Raw genomic sequence first — 17,060 nt, 5'->3', positions numbered from 1 at the left:
AAATAATATTAAAATATTATATTTTAATATTATTATTATTTTAAAATTTTAAAAAATTAAATTGAAATTTAAAAAAATTAAATTATTTATTATATTTTATATAAGAATTTAAAAAAATATTAATAATGAGATAATTTCTAAATCCAAACTGTTTTTAAAATTTAAGATTTCGCTCTCTCGTCTTTAATTACAAAATAAGTATCTACTAGTTTATAACTCTACAAATCATCTCAACTTAATTTTCGCTCAATAACTCACAAAATGGAAAATTAATAAGTATTTTCGAAGTAAAAATGATAAATTATTCATAACAAAATATCATGCTTATAAAATTATTATATTAATACTAAATTTTAATGGTAGAATAAAGAGTATAATGTGCTCTACCATGTTGGTCGACGTTGTCGTATAGGTAGGAAACAAGAACTACTATCGTACGTCATTCATGACATTAGTTGTCGAGTTCTTAAAGTTAAGGTCATTTTCGTTTTTATATCTCAACTCGTTTTATGTTATTTTATCTTTATGTTAACATTTAAATATTATTTAAATATAAATAATTCAACTTTTCAAAATTTTAAATAAAAATCATATTAAAAAATAATAAAAATTTATGTGTAGTCACTTTTACGTATTTTTTATACACTGTATTATATAATTAATTGACTGCATTATTTTAACAATATTTAAATTTTATAATATTTTTATTAAAATTTTTTTTTTTAAAATCTTATAAAATATTTTAATTACTATTTATAAACTATTTTATTACTAATTATTAATTTTTTATTTGACCTTATCTCAATTACCAACGAGAAAGTCACAAGCAAGTATAAGGTATTCTGACCGCAAGTGAGCTCGGACTTTCGGAGTTTTTGAAAACAAATGAACGGATTCTCATGATTTATATATTTAGTCAACCCATCATTTTATTTTATTTTATTTTGAATTTATTCACTTAATTATTAGATAATATAAATCCGAATTATTATCATATGGTCACTTATATTAATTAATTTACTCGGTGTGACTCCAAATTTATTTTAAAATTTACGTATTCATTTATATAAAATTACAGTTAATTTAATTCAAGATATATTTCATAAAAATAAATTTATAAATTAAAGTGACTTAATATAATGCATTAAATTATAAAATTACTCTTATTATAACTTATTTTGATAAAAATAAAATAAAAAATTCCTATAGTCTATAATTTAATATTTTGTCAATTAAAAAAATCAAAATATATAATTTTTCATTTATGTAAATAAAATTTTTATGTTTAGTTATTTTTATGTATTCATTGCGTATTTTATTATTGTGATTGACTGTTTTATTTTTTTTATATAAAATAATTTTTTTAATTAATTATATTAATAAAATACGTAAAAATTATATAAAAATGGCCGTAAGAAGGTATCTAACTGAACTCTTGTGTAAAGTCAAAAACCACAAAAGGGAGCAAGTGCTTATGTTGTGAAGCTTAACATGTTTTGTAAAATACTAAAACAAAGTCGTTTTAGCTGATGTGGCTCATCGTTATCCTTTTCTAGCTTAACATGAGAGAAGTGCATTCCCATTCATATCCCTGTTTATTGGTCAGAATTACTACATACTCTCTCGGGCAATGTGGTTATTTTGATCAAAGTGAGGGTCTTTTTCTCGATATCATGTTTTTACAAATACTGAGTATCTGCTGGTAAGTACCAATAATAGAGATGATAATTCTAATTATTATTTAATTATTTTTGGACTCCAAAAACAATTTAAATAGAGTTCAATCACCAACATTCTGAGAAACCTCTCTCTCTCTCTCTCTCTCTCTCAATCATTCTCTGCTCCTTTTCACTCCTTTCGTCCAATCATCGTCATCCTCCCCCTCTCTCTCTCTAAAAAAATCTCATTGGTTTAGAGAGAGAAACATGCGATAGTACTTTCAAAGAGTAGCATCTCTCTGTGATCGTGAAGAGGTTTTTGTTTTTGGATATCTCTCTATCCTGTCAAGCTCTAGGGTTCGTTGACTACGACTCTCTTTGTGCTAATTACTCTCTCCCCCCCTTTTTTTTAGTTTTGCGTGAAATCAATTGTTATTGCTGTAAATTGTTTTATGGCTTTGATCGGATTGGTTTGGAAGGTGCTATTTTTTGTTGGTTTGAAACGAAAATTCTGTTTTTTTTTTTTCTTTTCCTGAATTGTTGTTAGGATAGTACTGATTTTTCTCAGATTGCTTGGAATTTATTTGGGATTTTGCTCTACCTTTTTGGTCGAATGCAAAGTTGGGTTATGGGTTTTGTTTGGTAGTTTTGATCACGTACTGTGCTGTAACAGTAGTTCGCGTAAACTGTCAACTTTTGTTTCCTCCCTATCTGTTGTGTTGCAATTATTTGGTGCATGCATACCAAGCTACCTACATTCATTCGTACACTCCCATACAGACACACAGAGACACGAACACACTCGGAAAATATATATTTATTTATTGCGGTTGCTTTCTATTGCCTCTGTTATGCTTTTTTTTAGTTTCCCCTCCTTGTTCTGGGTAAGGTATTCAGTATCCATGCTTTATTTTTATTTGAATAAAGCTGGATTAGCCATGGCTGTAATCATCTGCTACTTTGTCTTTATATTGCACAGCCAACTTTTGAACCAGTATTTTTTTTTTTTTTTGGAATAGGATGCCCCAATTTGACAAATTGTGCATGTATGAAACAGCGTGCTTACGTGCCAATTGACTGTATTAAAATGTTGCTTTCGAATTGAATTTGGTGGGGTTCTGGTGCCTGGTTGCTTTAAATATAACAAGTTGATACATTGGCTCAATGGTAGAGAGGATACAACATTTGTATTGGTACCGATAAAAAATATATATGATTGAAGAGTTTTACATTATTGTTATGCACCCTGATTAATGAAATTTACTCTGCAGTGGAAACAAAAGCTTTGAGTATCTCTGAGCTAGAATGCTGAACCTAGTTTTAGACTCTGCTTCCTTTAAATTCAAGTAATTCACGTTGTGAATTTGGTTATTAGGGTTTTGAATATGCACTATAATTATTTTTGTTGGGACTCTAATGGGAATTATAACCGCTTAAAATAATTGACTTTTTTTTATTTATAGGTGATCAAGAAATTTTATTCATAGGAAAAGTAGGCACTTACATAGATGTATGCATGAGAAGTACCTAACTAGGGTTTCCAACTGAAAGTAGAAAATCACCTTAAGTCCATTAAAATCAATGACCCCCACCCATAAGAACACGGTTTTAAAGAAGAAAACTTTAAGCTCATCCAGTGTCCTCTCGCGATCCTCGAAGCTCCTATAATTTCTTTCTCGCCAAATGCACCAACACATACATATAGGGGCCATCTTCCACTTGTGGATTGCCTTGGAGTCATCTCTAGCTAGCCAATTGTGGATTGCCTTGGAGTCCTCTCCAGCTTGCTACCAATTCCACCAACCTATGAGGCATGACCTATGATAGTCCCATTCTTGCAAAAAAACCATCCCACAAGGTCCTGGCCACCTCACAATGTAGAAGCAGGTGATCTACAGATTCCCCATCCTCCTGACATATGCTACACCAGTCCAACACCATTGAATGATGTTTTCTCAGATTTTCTTTTGTAAGAATCATCTGGGGAAGCTGTCCAAACGAAGAAAGCTGCTATCAGAGGGGCTTTCATCTTCCATATATTCCTCCATGGAAAAGTGGTCATGTTTGATAGAACTTGGTAAAACAATCTAATTGTGAATCTACCTTTCTTGGAGGGGCTTCAACTGAACTTATCTAAGGTGCCCTTGGTCACCATGATGGAATCTAGTAAGGCAAATAACTTGGAAATAACTCCCAACTCCCAAGCTTGTGCTACCTTGATGAAATCTACATTCCATTGAGGGGAACCACATGATAAGACTAAGAGATGTTTTTTTGGGGCTTTGTTCACCACACCATTTGTCGTGCCAAAACTTGACTCGAGAACCATCACCTACCTCAATAGTTGCATGGCTTAGGAAAGTCTCCCATCCTTTTTTTCTAATGTGTTTCCACGAACTCACCCCATATGGTCTATGGATCTCATTTGAGCACCATCCTCTTTAAGAATTTATGATCTTGTCTCCCTAGCCAGTCTCGGCAATTGTTTAGTGATCGGTTTCTATGTTCTGCTAATGATTTTTTTTAATCTTAACCATTGCAGATGTTGAGGTGTGCTTAACTTGAATCATTGTATTTTAAACATAAAGGTGATGCAATGAAGCAGTTCCCAAACCATATATCCTCAGGTAGTTTTTTAAAATTTTCCATTTTATTATTTGGAGAGTTGATGAAGTAAAACCTTTGATGTGCAAGTCTCCTGTGCTGTTTGTAATAGGTACTACTAAGATTCCATCTATAAGTATTTCAAAAGAGGCTGGAAGTGGTGCATGGGGGATCCTGTCTGGATCTGATGCTTACTATGCTTCCACTGATGCTAGCCTTTTTTCAAGCTCTTTGCCTGTTCTTCCTCACGAAAAATGTAGGTGTTGGTGATTGCGTACACATTTTTTTTGTCATTTTACTTTGTGAACTCTTAACTTGTTTCTTCCAACATGCAGTAAACTTGAATGAATCAGAACATGGTTGTCAATCTGTGGAATATGTCCCATCTGACTTAGAGAAATTCCGCCAAGACATGGATGGCAATGATCCCCTTGAAGATCTTGAAGCTCATGCAATTGGAAGCTTGCTTCCTGATGATGAGGAGGAGCTGTTAGCTGGCATAATGGATGATTTTGATCTGAACGGATTGCCTGGTTCACTGGAGGACTTGGAAGAGTATAATATTTTTGAAAGTGGAGGAGGTATGGAATTGGAAACTGATCCTCAGGAGAGCTTGAGCATGGGTATATCCACGATAAATTTGTCTGATGGAGTTGTTGGGAATGGGATCTTTCATTATGCCATTCCAAATGGTGTGGGAACTGTTGCCGGAGAACACCCATACGGGGAACATCCTTCCAGAACATTATTTGTTCGGAATATTAATAGTAATGTTGAGGATTCTGAACTAAAAGCACTCTTTGAGGTAATTTAAGTTGGTCCAAGCTCCCCTTAGTTTAATATGAGGATGCGGTATACATTTTTGTTTGATCATGATTTGAGATAGTTTCTTTCTTTGGTTTACAGCAAGCAACTTCATTACTGGGTCAGTTTTGTATGTCTTCATTGCATGAAGCTGTTTTGTATGATTTCTTGTGGCATCCATAGTTCTTAAGGATTGAACTTATTCAGCATGAGCTGCTACTCATCTCCCCAACAAGAAAAAAGTAACAACAATGAAGTAAAATTCAGAATGTCATCTGTCAACAAATATATTTAATTTATTACCAACCTATCAAAAAAAAAATATGTATTTAATTTATTACCATAACTTTCATTTTCTTTTTGTTCCTGCTGATCTGATTGTTCATTTGTTTCACCTATATCCATGTTTTACATGCTTTCCCAATTTCCAGTATTTTTTTCAAGTGTAAGATGCACATCCTGATTTTGGAATGCTATGGAGGGCAGTGTGTTACTTCGTTTTTGTATAATATGAAGTAAACATTGGTCTCTGGCTCATAGAATACGTTCTTATGAATAAATTGTTTTTGACTGAGTGCTAATGAATAAATTATTAATTAAGCACTTGCTATTTCAAGGACTTGGGGAAGGGTGTTGGGTACAGAAATTGATAACTGTTAGTGTTGAATGCCTTTCAAAAAGCTTTTGACCATTGAAGTTTCTAGTTCTCATACTTGAATGTCTTGTGTTGACACGGGTGTGGTGTGAAGGGTTGGGGCATCATAAATTGGTGGCCATGAGTCATTACATGTTAGTTTTTCTGCTCTACTGCACAGGGCCCTCAGTTTTTATGGTAACTTCCCGTTGCAGGGTATATGGGTCGTATCTACCTCTTATATTGACTGTGCATGGCATGCCTTTGCAAAACATTTGTCCATATTTACCTTGTGGACCATGGCACATGCTGTGGTGCAAGATCCATCTTTTGGTTTGCCTTGTTTGAGATGTCATTTATGTTGAATTCAGCGTTATCGGATGCGTTACTTGTGAAACGAAGGAAAATAAAGTATATTCTGGGACTAAGATTAATCTAATCAAAATTTTTGGACTTTTTAACTGTCATTGGCTGACTTAAGTATGGTTTCTGTTACTTGTTAGCATTTAAATTTACACCAGTTTCCTTAAATTGTTTGATCCTGTCAATTATTTTAACTGCTACCTAATCTTGAATGCAGTTGGTGAGGTCCGAGTTTCAGTTTAAGATATTGTTATTCTTATTCTGGATTATAATATTTTTATGTCTAGGCTTAGATGATTTATGGTTCTAAATCATGTTTTTCTTTCTTCTTATAATCACTTTTTTACAAATCTTTTGTAGCAATATGGCGATATCAGAACTCTGTATACTGCATGTAAACATAGGGGCTTTGTAATGATATCTTATTTTGATATCCGTGCTGCTCGAACTGCCATGCGTGCATTACAAAACAAACCACTTCGGCGGAGAAAACTTGACATTCACTTCTCAATTCCAAAGGTTGTAATACAAATTTCCAATTTCCCATTATCTACTTTTGTGCCGTCGATGCTTCATTTTTTTATCATCCCATCAATGTTTATTTCTTTTTGTGGTACCATGCCAGGATAATCCATCGGACAAGGATATTAATCAAGGAACCTTGGTAGTTTTTAATTTGGATCCTTCTGTTTCAAATGAAGATCTTCGCCAAATATTTGGGGCTTACGGCGAGGTCAAAGAGGTGATTGGTTTCTCTTTTTAAATCATTCCTTTTCTTATTTTCCTTCAGGAATTTCTTTTGCATAAACATTAATATATGTGCATTTTGGTACATATTGTACAAAACAGATAAGGGAAACACCACACAAGAGGCATCATAAGTTTATTGAATTTTATGATGTTAGAGCCGCAGAAGCAGCACTTAAGTCATTAAATAGGAGTGACATAGCTGGCAAACGCATAAAGCTTGAACCTAGTCGTCCTGGTGGAGCTCGTAGAAAGTGCGTATTCTGATGTGCTTGACTCACATTTTAAATTTTATAACCTATCAAAATTCACAATCCTCTTTCTGAACTGCTGTTTTTCTTTTTCTTCTGAATAGGAGGTTCTCTTTTGTACTTCTTGTGTATTAGGATTGCTCCCCTCTGCTCTTTTTTTAGTGAGACTACATCTAAAATTAATCCTCTTATAATCATTACTTTTCTTTACTTTTCTAAAGTGACCTTCCCTGCTTTTTATTATGTAACAATTGTCCATAAAAGATAATGGCTTTTTTCGTTTTTGGAATCAAACTCTGGTATTTGACTTTCATCCTATATGATGGAAGGAATAGATAACATGCTGTTCTGTACTGTACTGTACTGTAATTATATTCATTGTCTTCATACGTACTGAGGGCTCCCGTCGAACTCTATATTTGACTTTCTTGTACAGGATAACTCACAATATTTGGTTTTTGTACGTTATATTTGCATATAGTGAGGATTAATTTCTTTTAGGCATTAAACATCCCTTTAAAAAGACAAGTAAATAGTAAGGAATTGGAAGCTGTTGCAAATGTGGGAACCATTGTTGTCATGGGACTGAATTAGTGTTCCCTTACTATTTTGGCATTGTTTTTCATCTGGTGTATGTGATATTTTGACATTTATAAAAATCAGCTACTAAAATTTACTCAAGTCAATCAGCACATTTAAAAAAAAAAAAAAAAAATTAATTATTGACTTGAGATAGTTTTAATTGCTGGTTTTTAAAATTTAAACTTGTTAATATTTTTTTCCCTTCTATTTCTAGCTTTTAATTATTGATATTATAATTTATTGTACCTTTAGCTTGATGTTGCAATTGAATCAAGAGCTCGAACAAGATGAATCTCGAAGTTTTAGACATCAAGTAGGTTCACCAATTGCCAATTCTCCGCCAGGTAGGGTCCTTTGTGATGCCTTTTTGAAATTAGAGTAGTCTTACACATAAATGTTCTGAGGTTAACGCAATGCTCATGACAGGTAACTGGGCACAGTTGAATGGCTCTATTGAAAATTCTATGCAAACTATTAGTAAATCCCCAGTTTTTACGACCATGAGTCCAACAGCTGGCAATCATTTGCCTGGATTGGCTTCAATTCTGCATCCTCAACTATCATCCTCTGTGAAAGTAGCTCCTATTGGCAAGGACCAAGGAAGGGTTAGCCATGTGGACCACATATTTACCGGTTCAAACTCAGCCTATGGGGCTGCTTTACAACAGTCGCATTCATTTCCAGAGCCCAAGTTGGACCAGTACCACCAAACTATGCCCTCTTTTGGCCCTTCAACTTCAAATGGATCTGCCATTGAAACATTATCTGGGCAGCAATTTCTTTGGGGAAATCCAAATCCATACCCAGAGCCCACCAGTTCTTCAGCTTGGCCAAGTCAATCTGTGGGACATCCATATACATCTAATGGAAAGGGCCTTCCCTTTCAATACTCAGGTCGGCATGCCTCTTTACTTCGCTCGTCCCAGCCACATCCCCATCATCATGTTGGATCTGCACCCACCGGTGTGCCATTTGAGAGGCATTTTGGTTTCTTCCCAGAGTCACCAGAAACCTCATTGATGAGTCCTGCTGCTTATGGAGGTGTGGGTTTGGGCCCAAATGACGGAAATTTTATGGTGAATATGGGTGTTCGTGCTGGAATTAACCCTGGCATTAATATGCCTGGGAGCATGTCTGAAAATGGTTCATCAAGTTTCAGGATACGGTCTTCACCGAGGCTTAGCCCTGTGTTTTTAGGTAATGGCCTGTACCCGGCGATGCCACCTTCCAGCATGGAGGGCTTGGAGCGTGGCCGGAGCAGAAGGGTTGAGAACCAGGTTGATAGTAAGAAACAGTTTCAGCTTGACTTAGATAAGATTAAAAGTGGGGAAGATACTCGGACAACTTTAATGATAAAAAATATCCCAAATAAGTAAGAGTTAACTCTCTGATTGTGTCATTTGCAAATAGATTCTTACGATATTGGATGTATATTCATGATGGCTTTTGTGTTATTATTATCTTTCAGATACACCTCAAAAATGTTGCTAGCTGCTATTGATGAAAACCACAGGGGTAATTATGATTTCCTCTATCTGCCAATTGATTTCAAGGTATTTTTTTGAGTTTTTACTTTTGTTATTGTATTCTGTATGTTCAGTCTTCAATGCTTCTTTGATTGGAACTGATTGTAATTCCTTTATGTTGGTGCAGAATAAATGCAATGTGGGCTATGCATTTATCAATATGCTATCTCCTTCTCACATTATTCCATTCTATGAGGTTTCATTTTTTATGCTCTTTTAAAATTTTTTGGTATTCAGTTTATTGGGTTCTCTCTTTATCATTAAGGGATTTCTGGTAAATGTACTGAAAGATAGATTGCAAAACATTAATGTCTCTAATTTTATGCTGGCATTTAACGGAAAAAAGTGGGAGAAGTTTTTTTTTTTAAATAAGTAATAAACTTTATTGATCGAATGCAACTAGGCAAAACCCATGTACACAGGAAGTATACAAAAGACACCTATTTACACACTCTAGCAGGCTGAAAATAAATAAAAACTCATGAACATTCCCTCCCTTTAGTACAATAGCAGAAAACCATTGGACCAAAGAGAACACAAAAAGGTTCCTCCCTGGTAAATGAACTGGAAGATAGATTGTAAAACATTTTTAACGTCTCTAATTTTATGCAGGCATTTAATGGAAAAAAGTGGGAGAAGTTTAATAGTGAGAAAGTTGCTTCCTTGGCATATGCTCGAATCCAGGGAAAGGCAGCCCTTGTGACCCACTTCCAGAACTCAAGCTTGATGAATGAAGATAAGCGCTGCCGCCCAATTCTCTTTCACTCGGAGGGCTCAGAGGCAGGTGATCAGGTAATAAAATTATTAAAAATATAAAAGGCTTTTGAGTTGTTCTTCATTGTAGTGATATTAATCTCAGTGATAGAATTGAAGGTTAAAGAATTTTCCCAGCATGTTGGAATTCCCTTGATATAGCTCTCTCAAAGTATACTCAAAATGATGCCATTCTAATTATTAAGTGTGTGTAAATTGATCTAAATACGCAATGGCTATGTGGTCTAATAGGACAAAGTAGATCATGTCTTTTGCCGACCAGTTTTCCATATGTTTCTATGTAGATCATCCTGGAACATCTTCCCTCCAACAGTTTGAACGTCCAGGTCCTCAAGCCGAATGATTCCCACTTCAGCGATTTTTTGGGAAGCCTGACAAAGGATGGCTCTGGTGAGGGGCCAGATAGCTCCTAACAGTGTCCTGTGCAGATTTCACCCAGCCCAAGCTGATAGTGACTGTGAATCCTAACTTTTGCGTACATAATCAAGTGTATAAATCTCTAGGAAGAAATGAGTATCAGAACCCCACCCTAAAAAAAAGGCATGAAGATTTTGTATGTTATTACTTCCCAAGTTTTGATAGAGAGCTTTGGAAGAAAGCTGTAGTAGGAGCATATTTTGGTGATATGAGATGCAGATCACTGGCTTAATTATATGCAAGGGAGGAGCAACAGCAAGGAATGAGCGAACTGAGTCAACTGAGCTGGCAAATGCAGTATCAGTGTTTGTGCTACAATGATTTATCTGCTCTTTTCAGTTTGGCCTCCTTTATGTTGATTGACATTTGGCGTTGTATAACTTGTTAGTCTGATGTGAGCTTTTGAGGGCTGGCGATTTAGCATGAACTGCATAATTGTGTATAGTTTGGGGAAGAGAGAAGGGAAGGAGATGGTGGGTTCAAAATCATGTATTCGGTGTTCTTGAGTAGAAATTCGCGTTGTGTAGAGGCATGCGTGCTTATATATCTATATTTGTAAAAATATTCCCGACAGCCATTCCAATAAACACAAGTTATTGTTGCCTGATTACGGACATAAGAGAGTGTACGTGTTGAAAACTACTACCACCGTATCGAGAAACCCTTCCTTCAACTGATCCTTTTTATGGGTTCCTGTTCTAAATTATGTATATATTTGGCACGTGAAAATAAACTATATTCTTGATGATGTCTATTTAAAATGGTACCCCAAATTTTATTAATATGCCATCGCATGTTGGGTTGGGGGGCATGGAGGGAGGGGGAGCAAAGGGTCAGGGGAATGGGGCACCCACGGGGTCTGAGAGGGGCACAGCAATTGCTACAAGAACAAAAAAGAAGCTATGATGCTGAAAAGTAACCACCATTTTGCGAATTCTTAAACTTACAATATGCATTCATGGTACATACTACGCTCCTCGGATGGTAAATCTAAGATGTCGACTTTAGCACATATATTTAGACAGGAGAATACACGCATATATACATGTATCAACAAAACGTTTCTACACATCCAGCCGCCCATGATAAAGAAACAGTTAAGAATGTCAATGGCTAGGCTTGGTAGTCAAAACTAAGGTCCCGGAAACGATTAACTTGTAATAAACCATGAAGGTCTTTTACCAGAATTTTCCTGACATACCCATAAATATAATTGAGGTTCCTGTGTAGGTAATCTTCTTGACAGTCAAGTCATCCTGGTTTTATCTGCCTGTGAAGTTTTTTCCCTTTCTTTCTTCGTTTTAAGTTCAATGTCAATGAGGAAATAGCATTTATTATGCTCTCTAACATAGCGGACCTGACCATTCATCCTGTTGAGAAGTTTCCGAGACAGGCTGAGCCCAAAGCCTTCCTGTGTTGTCCACTGGTTTCCGCCTTCAAACGTATCTTGGATAAGAGCAGAAGGAAGACCTTGCCCAGGGTGTGTCATTCTACATGCACAGGAAATAAACTTTTTAAGTGATTATGATCAAAATTGTAAGGAAAAGGGAATGGAGAAGCGCACAGATAAAAAGTTATCATTGCATTAAGTGGTCTAAAAGATGTGTGTGTGGGTTGTGTTGAGAGAGAGAGAAATGTGCAACAAGGATTTTTAACATACAATGTGAATATTCACAAGTGAAAAAAGTTGTGGTTGGGTACCTGAATTGTAAACGAATACGTTCATTGCAATCCTGTATAAGCTTCAGACCAGGTGAAACTGTAATTTCCACCCAGCCAGAAGGAGAAGATGCGAAACGCACCACATTAAGCAAGAAGTTTGACAAGACCAGTTGAAGCCTGATTTGATCACCATACAGATATAGTGCTTTGACATCTTCTGGAATCTCATGAAAAAGCCTTAAGTTCCTTTCTCTTAGCAAGATCATGACTTGACTGACAATGGCATCCAAAACATTTCCCAAGAGAAATTCTTCCATGTTTAGCTGCAGGCTACTGCCATGACCAGGATTAGATATCAGACACTTTTGAGATATTGCCGCATAGGTTCATTATCAGTGCCAAGAATGACAAATATGAGAGGTCTATGGAAAGTGGTGTCTTGGTGTGTGATGAGCGTAATGATAATTTGCTATTTATAAATGATGGTACGAGTACCATTAATATCAAAGGAGCAAGAACTTATTACAAAAATAGCTTTAGTAATAGAAAGAAAGCAGTTTTACATGATGAAAGAAACTACAGTTAATTATAAGTCATTTACCAACTACTACGGACACAGAAATGAAGAAAGAAAAGAATTTGATTTTCTTCTCTTATGTCAAATATCTAGTCTTGTCTCTTAAGGCATGTACGTGTCAACTCTGATTTTCCAAGTATCTGGTTCAAAATAAAAGGAGCCTGAAGAATTAGAATACTGATTCATCCCCCCGGAATTTCCATCAAGGTTTTAATTTTATTACTTTCTCCTTATTTTTTTCTAGATTTCTTCTGGGAGAAGGGAGGTTGATTGATAATTCAAGCATGTATTCCTCTGAAATCCTTCAACAGAAGTGTACATTCCCTGAGAATCAATACAAAAATTTTAATTGCTTTTTCACTGTGTATGACACATTTAATAAATGTAACCACTGTAGCAACAGAATCGCAAAAGCTTAAACAAGTATATGTGCCACGCATAAAAAATTAAATTGCGAGGTCCTTCTACTGAAGATCTTAGATTTCCCTCTAAAGTAAGTAATCTCCTTTTCTATAATATATTTAGTTGGTTTCTATGGTTTATTGGTTGCAATTGTGTGTAAAGAACTTGAGACCCAAAATCATGCATGTCATGGGCCCACAATGAGAAGACTCACCCTTCCTCTGTACTTTCGAAATCCATATCCTCAACAATTGTCATGATCTGTCTTTCACATGCATCACTAGTGTCAAGAAATTGCTTTTGATGTTCTGAAACAGCTGTATTTTCGAGGAGTCTGTGTGTAAAGCGAATACCATTCAGAGGATTTTTCATTTCTTGCAGGACATAAGCCAACCCCAATTTTGAAAAGCATTCCCTATCCTCTTGCCAGCATCCTTCTAAAGCCTGTTCCAGTTCAGGCATAACAATCTGCAAGAAGCAGAAACAGCCAATTACATGCCCACCTGCATTGGTCCTCTTGTTTGCTGTTACGACTACCTCCACAAATTTTCCATCTTTATCAAAAAACTCAAAAGGGAGCTTCTCAGTATCATGACCACTAATTCCTCGATACAAAAAAATCATAAACTTAGTTAGTGAATCTTGACCTTTCAGCCAACAGAAACTTCCAAAGATTTCCCCAAGAAGCATTTTACCCATGACTTCATCTCTCCTCCAACCAGTTAGCTTTTCCATGGCTGCATTCCATTCAGAGCAGCAGGCATTCTCATCAGAAGCAAATATAGGTGGAATCATTGGATTCAGGCTTTGTATGATAGACTCATAATCCCCTTGCATGCGGATGAATTTATCCATAAGAACTTTCTCAGATGTAACATCTTGGCCCACAAAGCACACACCGACTATGTTGTTTATGTAATCCTTACTTCTGCAGGCATTGGCCACAATGTATACAACTGACTTATGCTGATCACCACCAAAGTTTTTCAGTTTTAATTCAATGTTTCTGTCCTCCTCACCTGGATAATATAGAAGTTGGCTAAAGATTATACCAATACAGAAAATCTAAGAAAAATGGAAAGAGAAACAAGATGAAGGCTAGGGACTTACGAGACAATGTAAAAAAATAAACACGCATCTCATATATCTTAGCAAATATTTTTCTAAAACAATTTATGATGGTGACCTGAAGAATAACTTCTATCTTTACAGTCATATAACTTAAAGTAATGCTCATGACGCCAAAAAAAAATTATATACTTGTGTGCTCCAAAGGAATGTATTCATGTAAGGACAAATCCCCATTGAGTTCCCTTTAAGGAATAGGGTTTTTAATGCAGTTGGATCTTTAATGAAATAACTGATAACACAAGAAATATAAGTTACATCATTTAGTAAGCTCTTTGCATCATTTAAGTTTTAGGAAGGCAAGATAGTTTACTATGTCATTTTAGTCGGGTAGCAATCAATGAATATTCACTCATGTTAAAAAAGGTTTTACCTTGCAATGCTCTGCATAGAATATTCTCAACAGTTCCACGCGAGTCCTCATGAACAACTTCACTAACCAGGGACTTCCCCATGGCTTCGCTAGCTTGCAATCCTATTAATTCAGCAATTTTTCCATTCCATCCATTTATGAGACCATCCGAATCAACCCCAAAAATAGGAACTGTAGCTGTCTCAATCAATCTACCCATTTCATATGCTGCTGAACTGAGTTCATATATCCCCGGCATACCAGTATCACTCTGCTGAATTTTTTTCAATACCTTAGAAGCACGGTCCTCCATATCCTGGAATGAGTCTCTCATAATAATTTGTAGAGAATGAATTGCATTAATTTCCGAAACCTCCCAAAGCATACTTCTACTTTTTACTACTTCAAGAAAAGCTTTAAATGACAATCTTGGGTGTATTTTTTGGCCATCATCTTTACTATCCGGTTGATGCTTGGCTCCTCCCCATATTACTTCCTTTGCAGTGTGAGACCTAAACCAGAACAAGAAATCCTTTGAAGTGATTCTTGCAGAAGTCATGCCACAAACTTCATCACCAAGTAAAGCGGCACCAGGGTAACCAGCATCAGCCAAACTATCCGTACTCAGTCCCGTGGAATCTCCATGATTAGTAAGCAGCCACTCTGCAATATCTTTCACCTGTGCTTCAGTTGGAGTCACACCCAACAACCAACATCTCCCATCATAAAGCAATGCAGCCCCATCACACTTAACAAGATCCATGATACTAGGAGATCGAGTGACGACACCAAATGGGACATCCCGGAGGAGCATGTCACATAATAAGGTTTGTGTCCTGATAATTTTCTTCTCTGCCAATTGTGATGCCAGTTGAAGCTCCATGCATAGCTGAAGTCCAAATGCCAGCATAAGGAACTCGCATGCATAGCGAATGGGGAAAGGTACATAGCGTGAGGAAGTGTGGTGGCCTACCACCAACCCCCAAAGCTTTAACGAATCGTTAGCATTGATAATAACTGCCATCACCAATGAGGCATTGGAGCCCATATTCGCCATGTACTGCACGTGGCATCCATGTGGTGCCCGAAGTGTTGAGTTGACCAAACAAAGAGGCTGCTTTAGTTCTTCACTTTGAATGATGCTTACGGGATTTGCATGGCAATCACAAATTATTCGCACTCGATTCTGCTTGAATAAGAAGCGAGCGGCTTGAGGGATATCTATGGCAGGATAATGTAAACCCAAGTAGGGTTCCAAATCTGATCTTCTGATTTCAGATACAACTTCCCCATGATCGTCATCATGGAACTTATAAACCATAACCCTGTCATACCCAGTGAGCTTCTGAACATCCTCCACAACTGTATCAAACAGTGCACCAATATTTCCCCCAGGGACTGACTGCAGTCTAGAAATCGCCCGAATAGCCAGTTTCTGTGATTGCACCGCCCCCACAAGGGACAATGCAGGATCATCCGACAGTGCGGGCTCCAAATCAATCACAATCCCCACATCAATTCTATGTAGTATGGCATAAAATGGCTTTTGGATACTTGTAGAGTAGACCCAAACAGGGTTTAATAGCGAAATCTCCCTAGACGAGGCAGCTTTCGCCAATAAAGCCCCTGAAGAAGGCGTAAACAAGGTTCTAGCATCAATTCCAAGCAAACCCTTAAATTCTTTTGACTCGAATTGGCTGTCTAAAGACAGCAGTTCCAAGCAATTCTCACTATAAGCGATGATTCTAAAAGTGGGTTCCTCAATTGCAAGCAAGCATCCAAAGGGCTGAATTAGACCACCTCTTTGTATTCTGGACAGATATGCAGTTATTTGTTCTTCAGACACAGATTGTGGAGCATGCAGTACTGATCTTGAGTAGTCAAAAGACTTACCCGAACCACTGGACTTCTCAAACTCAGCCATGATCCTGGCATCAGCATTGTACTGAGCAATTTCCTTGTCCCTCGTGTCCTTGTTGGGGGTGGTGGTGCCGGTCTTGTCTTCAGGACTCATGACGTTGCTCTCACCTGAAGATAATAATGTCGGTGAGCCTGTTTCTCTGGTTCCCAGCCCCATTTTAAGGGCTCCGGTTGATGGGTTTTTCTCGGAAACTGAAGTAGACATGGGAGTAGTGAAAGTAGCTGGATGTTTATTGTAGCTGTACTTGCCGCTTCTGCTGCTTGATTCTTGTACTCGTAGCTTCCGCACGTCTTTTTCATCTTGCGGTTTGGGTTTATCTTCTCCTACATCTGAATTCATCGATTTGCTAATCTAGCCAGTCTTATTATGAATCCAACCTTTCTCTCTCTGTCTGTCATTTTCATTTCCTAGAAAATCAATCTTAGTTTCTGTTGTCGTTATTACTTCCTTAAAAACCAGTGAATGAGACAACGACTCCACTCACTTCACCGCTCCTATGTTTTGTCTTCTGTCCTGAATACTACAAACATTTGCAGAACTTCCAAAGAAGGAAAAAGTTCAGAAAATATATTTTACTTTTTTTTTTTTTTTTGTAATTAAAAAATTAGTTATTCCTCGATTTTAGTTTTAAATCCTTAATTTTAGCGAAAGATATTTC

General features: G+C 36.5%; 2 protein-coding genes across 3 annotated transcripts; one reads left to right on the top strand and one right to left on the bottom strand.

Annotated features, from left to right (window-relative positions):
- Positions 1-1,799: 1,799 nt before the first annotated feature.
- On the top strand, positions 1,800-10,979 carry LOC122275514 (protein MEI2-like 5). The gene is made up of 13 exons (XM_043084616.1): positions 1,800-2,015; positions 4,201-4,285; positions 4,375-4,518; positions 4,598-5,067; positions 6,424-6,582; positions 6,689-6,805; positions 6,913-7,064; positions 7,896-7,987; positions 8,070-9,015; positions 9,112-9,196; positions 9,297-9,365; positions 9,782-9,961; positions 10,228-10,979. Exons 2-13 carry the CDS (start codon positions 4,255-4,257, stop codon positions 10,354-10,356), a joined length of 2,574 nt encoding a protein of 857 aa, XP_042940550.1. The 5' UTR covers positions 1,800-2,015; positions 4,201-4,254; the 3' UTR covers positions 10,357-10,979.
- A 287-nt stretch (positions 10,980-11,266) lies between these two features.
- Positions 11,267-16,895, bottom strand: LOC122275512 (phytochrome E-like). Of its 2 annotated transcripts, none has more exons than XM_043084610.1 (4): positions 14,503-16,895; positions 13,216-14,020; positions 12,062-12,352; positions 11,267-11,850 (listed from the first exon to the last, which is right to left on the bottom strand). In XM_043084610.1, the coding sequence occupies exons 1-4, from the start codon at positions 16,739-16,741 to the stop codon at positions 11,607-11,609; spliced, it is 3,579 nt and encodes a 1,192-aa protein (XP_042940544.1). In that variant the 5' UTR covers positions 16,742-16,895; the 3' UTR covers positions 11,267-11,606. The 2 variants fall into 2 exon arrangements, with proteins under 2 accessions (XP_042940544.1, XP_042940543.1); XM_043084609.1 differs by having other exon boundaries at positions 12,062-12,355; positions 14,503-16,894.
- Positions 16,896-17,060: the final 165 nt, after the last annotated feature.

The sequence above is a fragment of the Carya illinoinensis genome, chromosome 9, assembly GCF_018687715.1.
Source record: "Carya illinoinensis cultivar Pawnee chromosome 9, C.illinoinensisPawnee_v1, whole genome shotgun sequence".
NCBI classification, from domain to species: Eukaryota; Viridiplantae; Streptophyta; class Magnoliopsida; order Fagales; family Juglandaceae; genus Carya; species Carya illinoinensis.
This window is presented reverse-complemented; position numbering and strand designations above follow the sequence as displayed.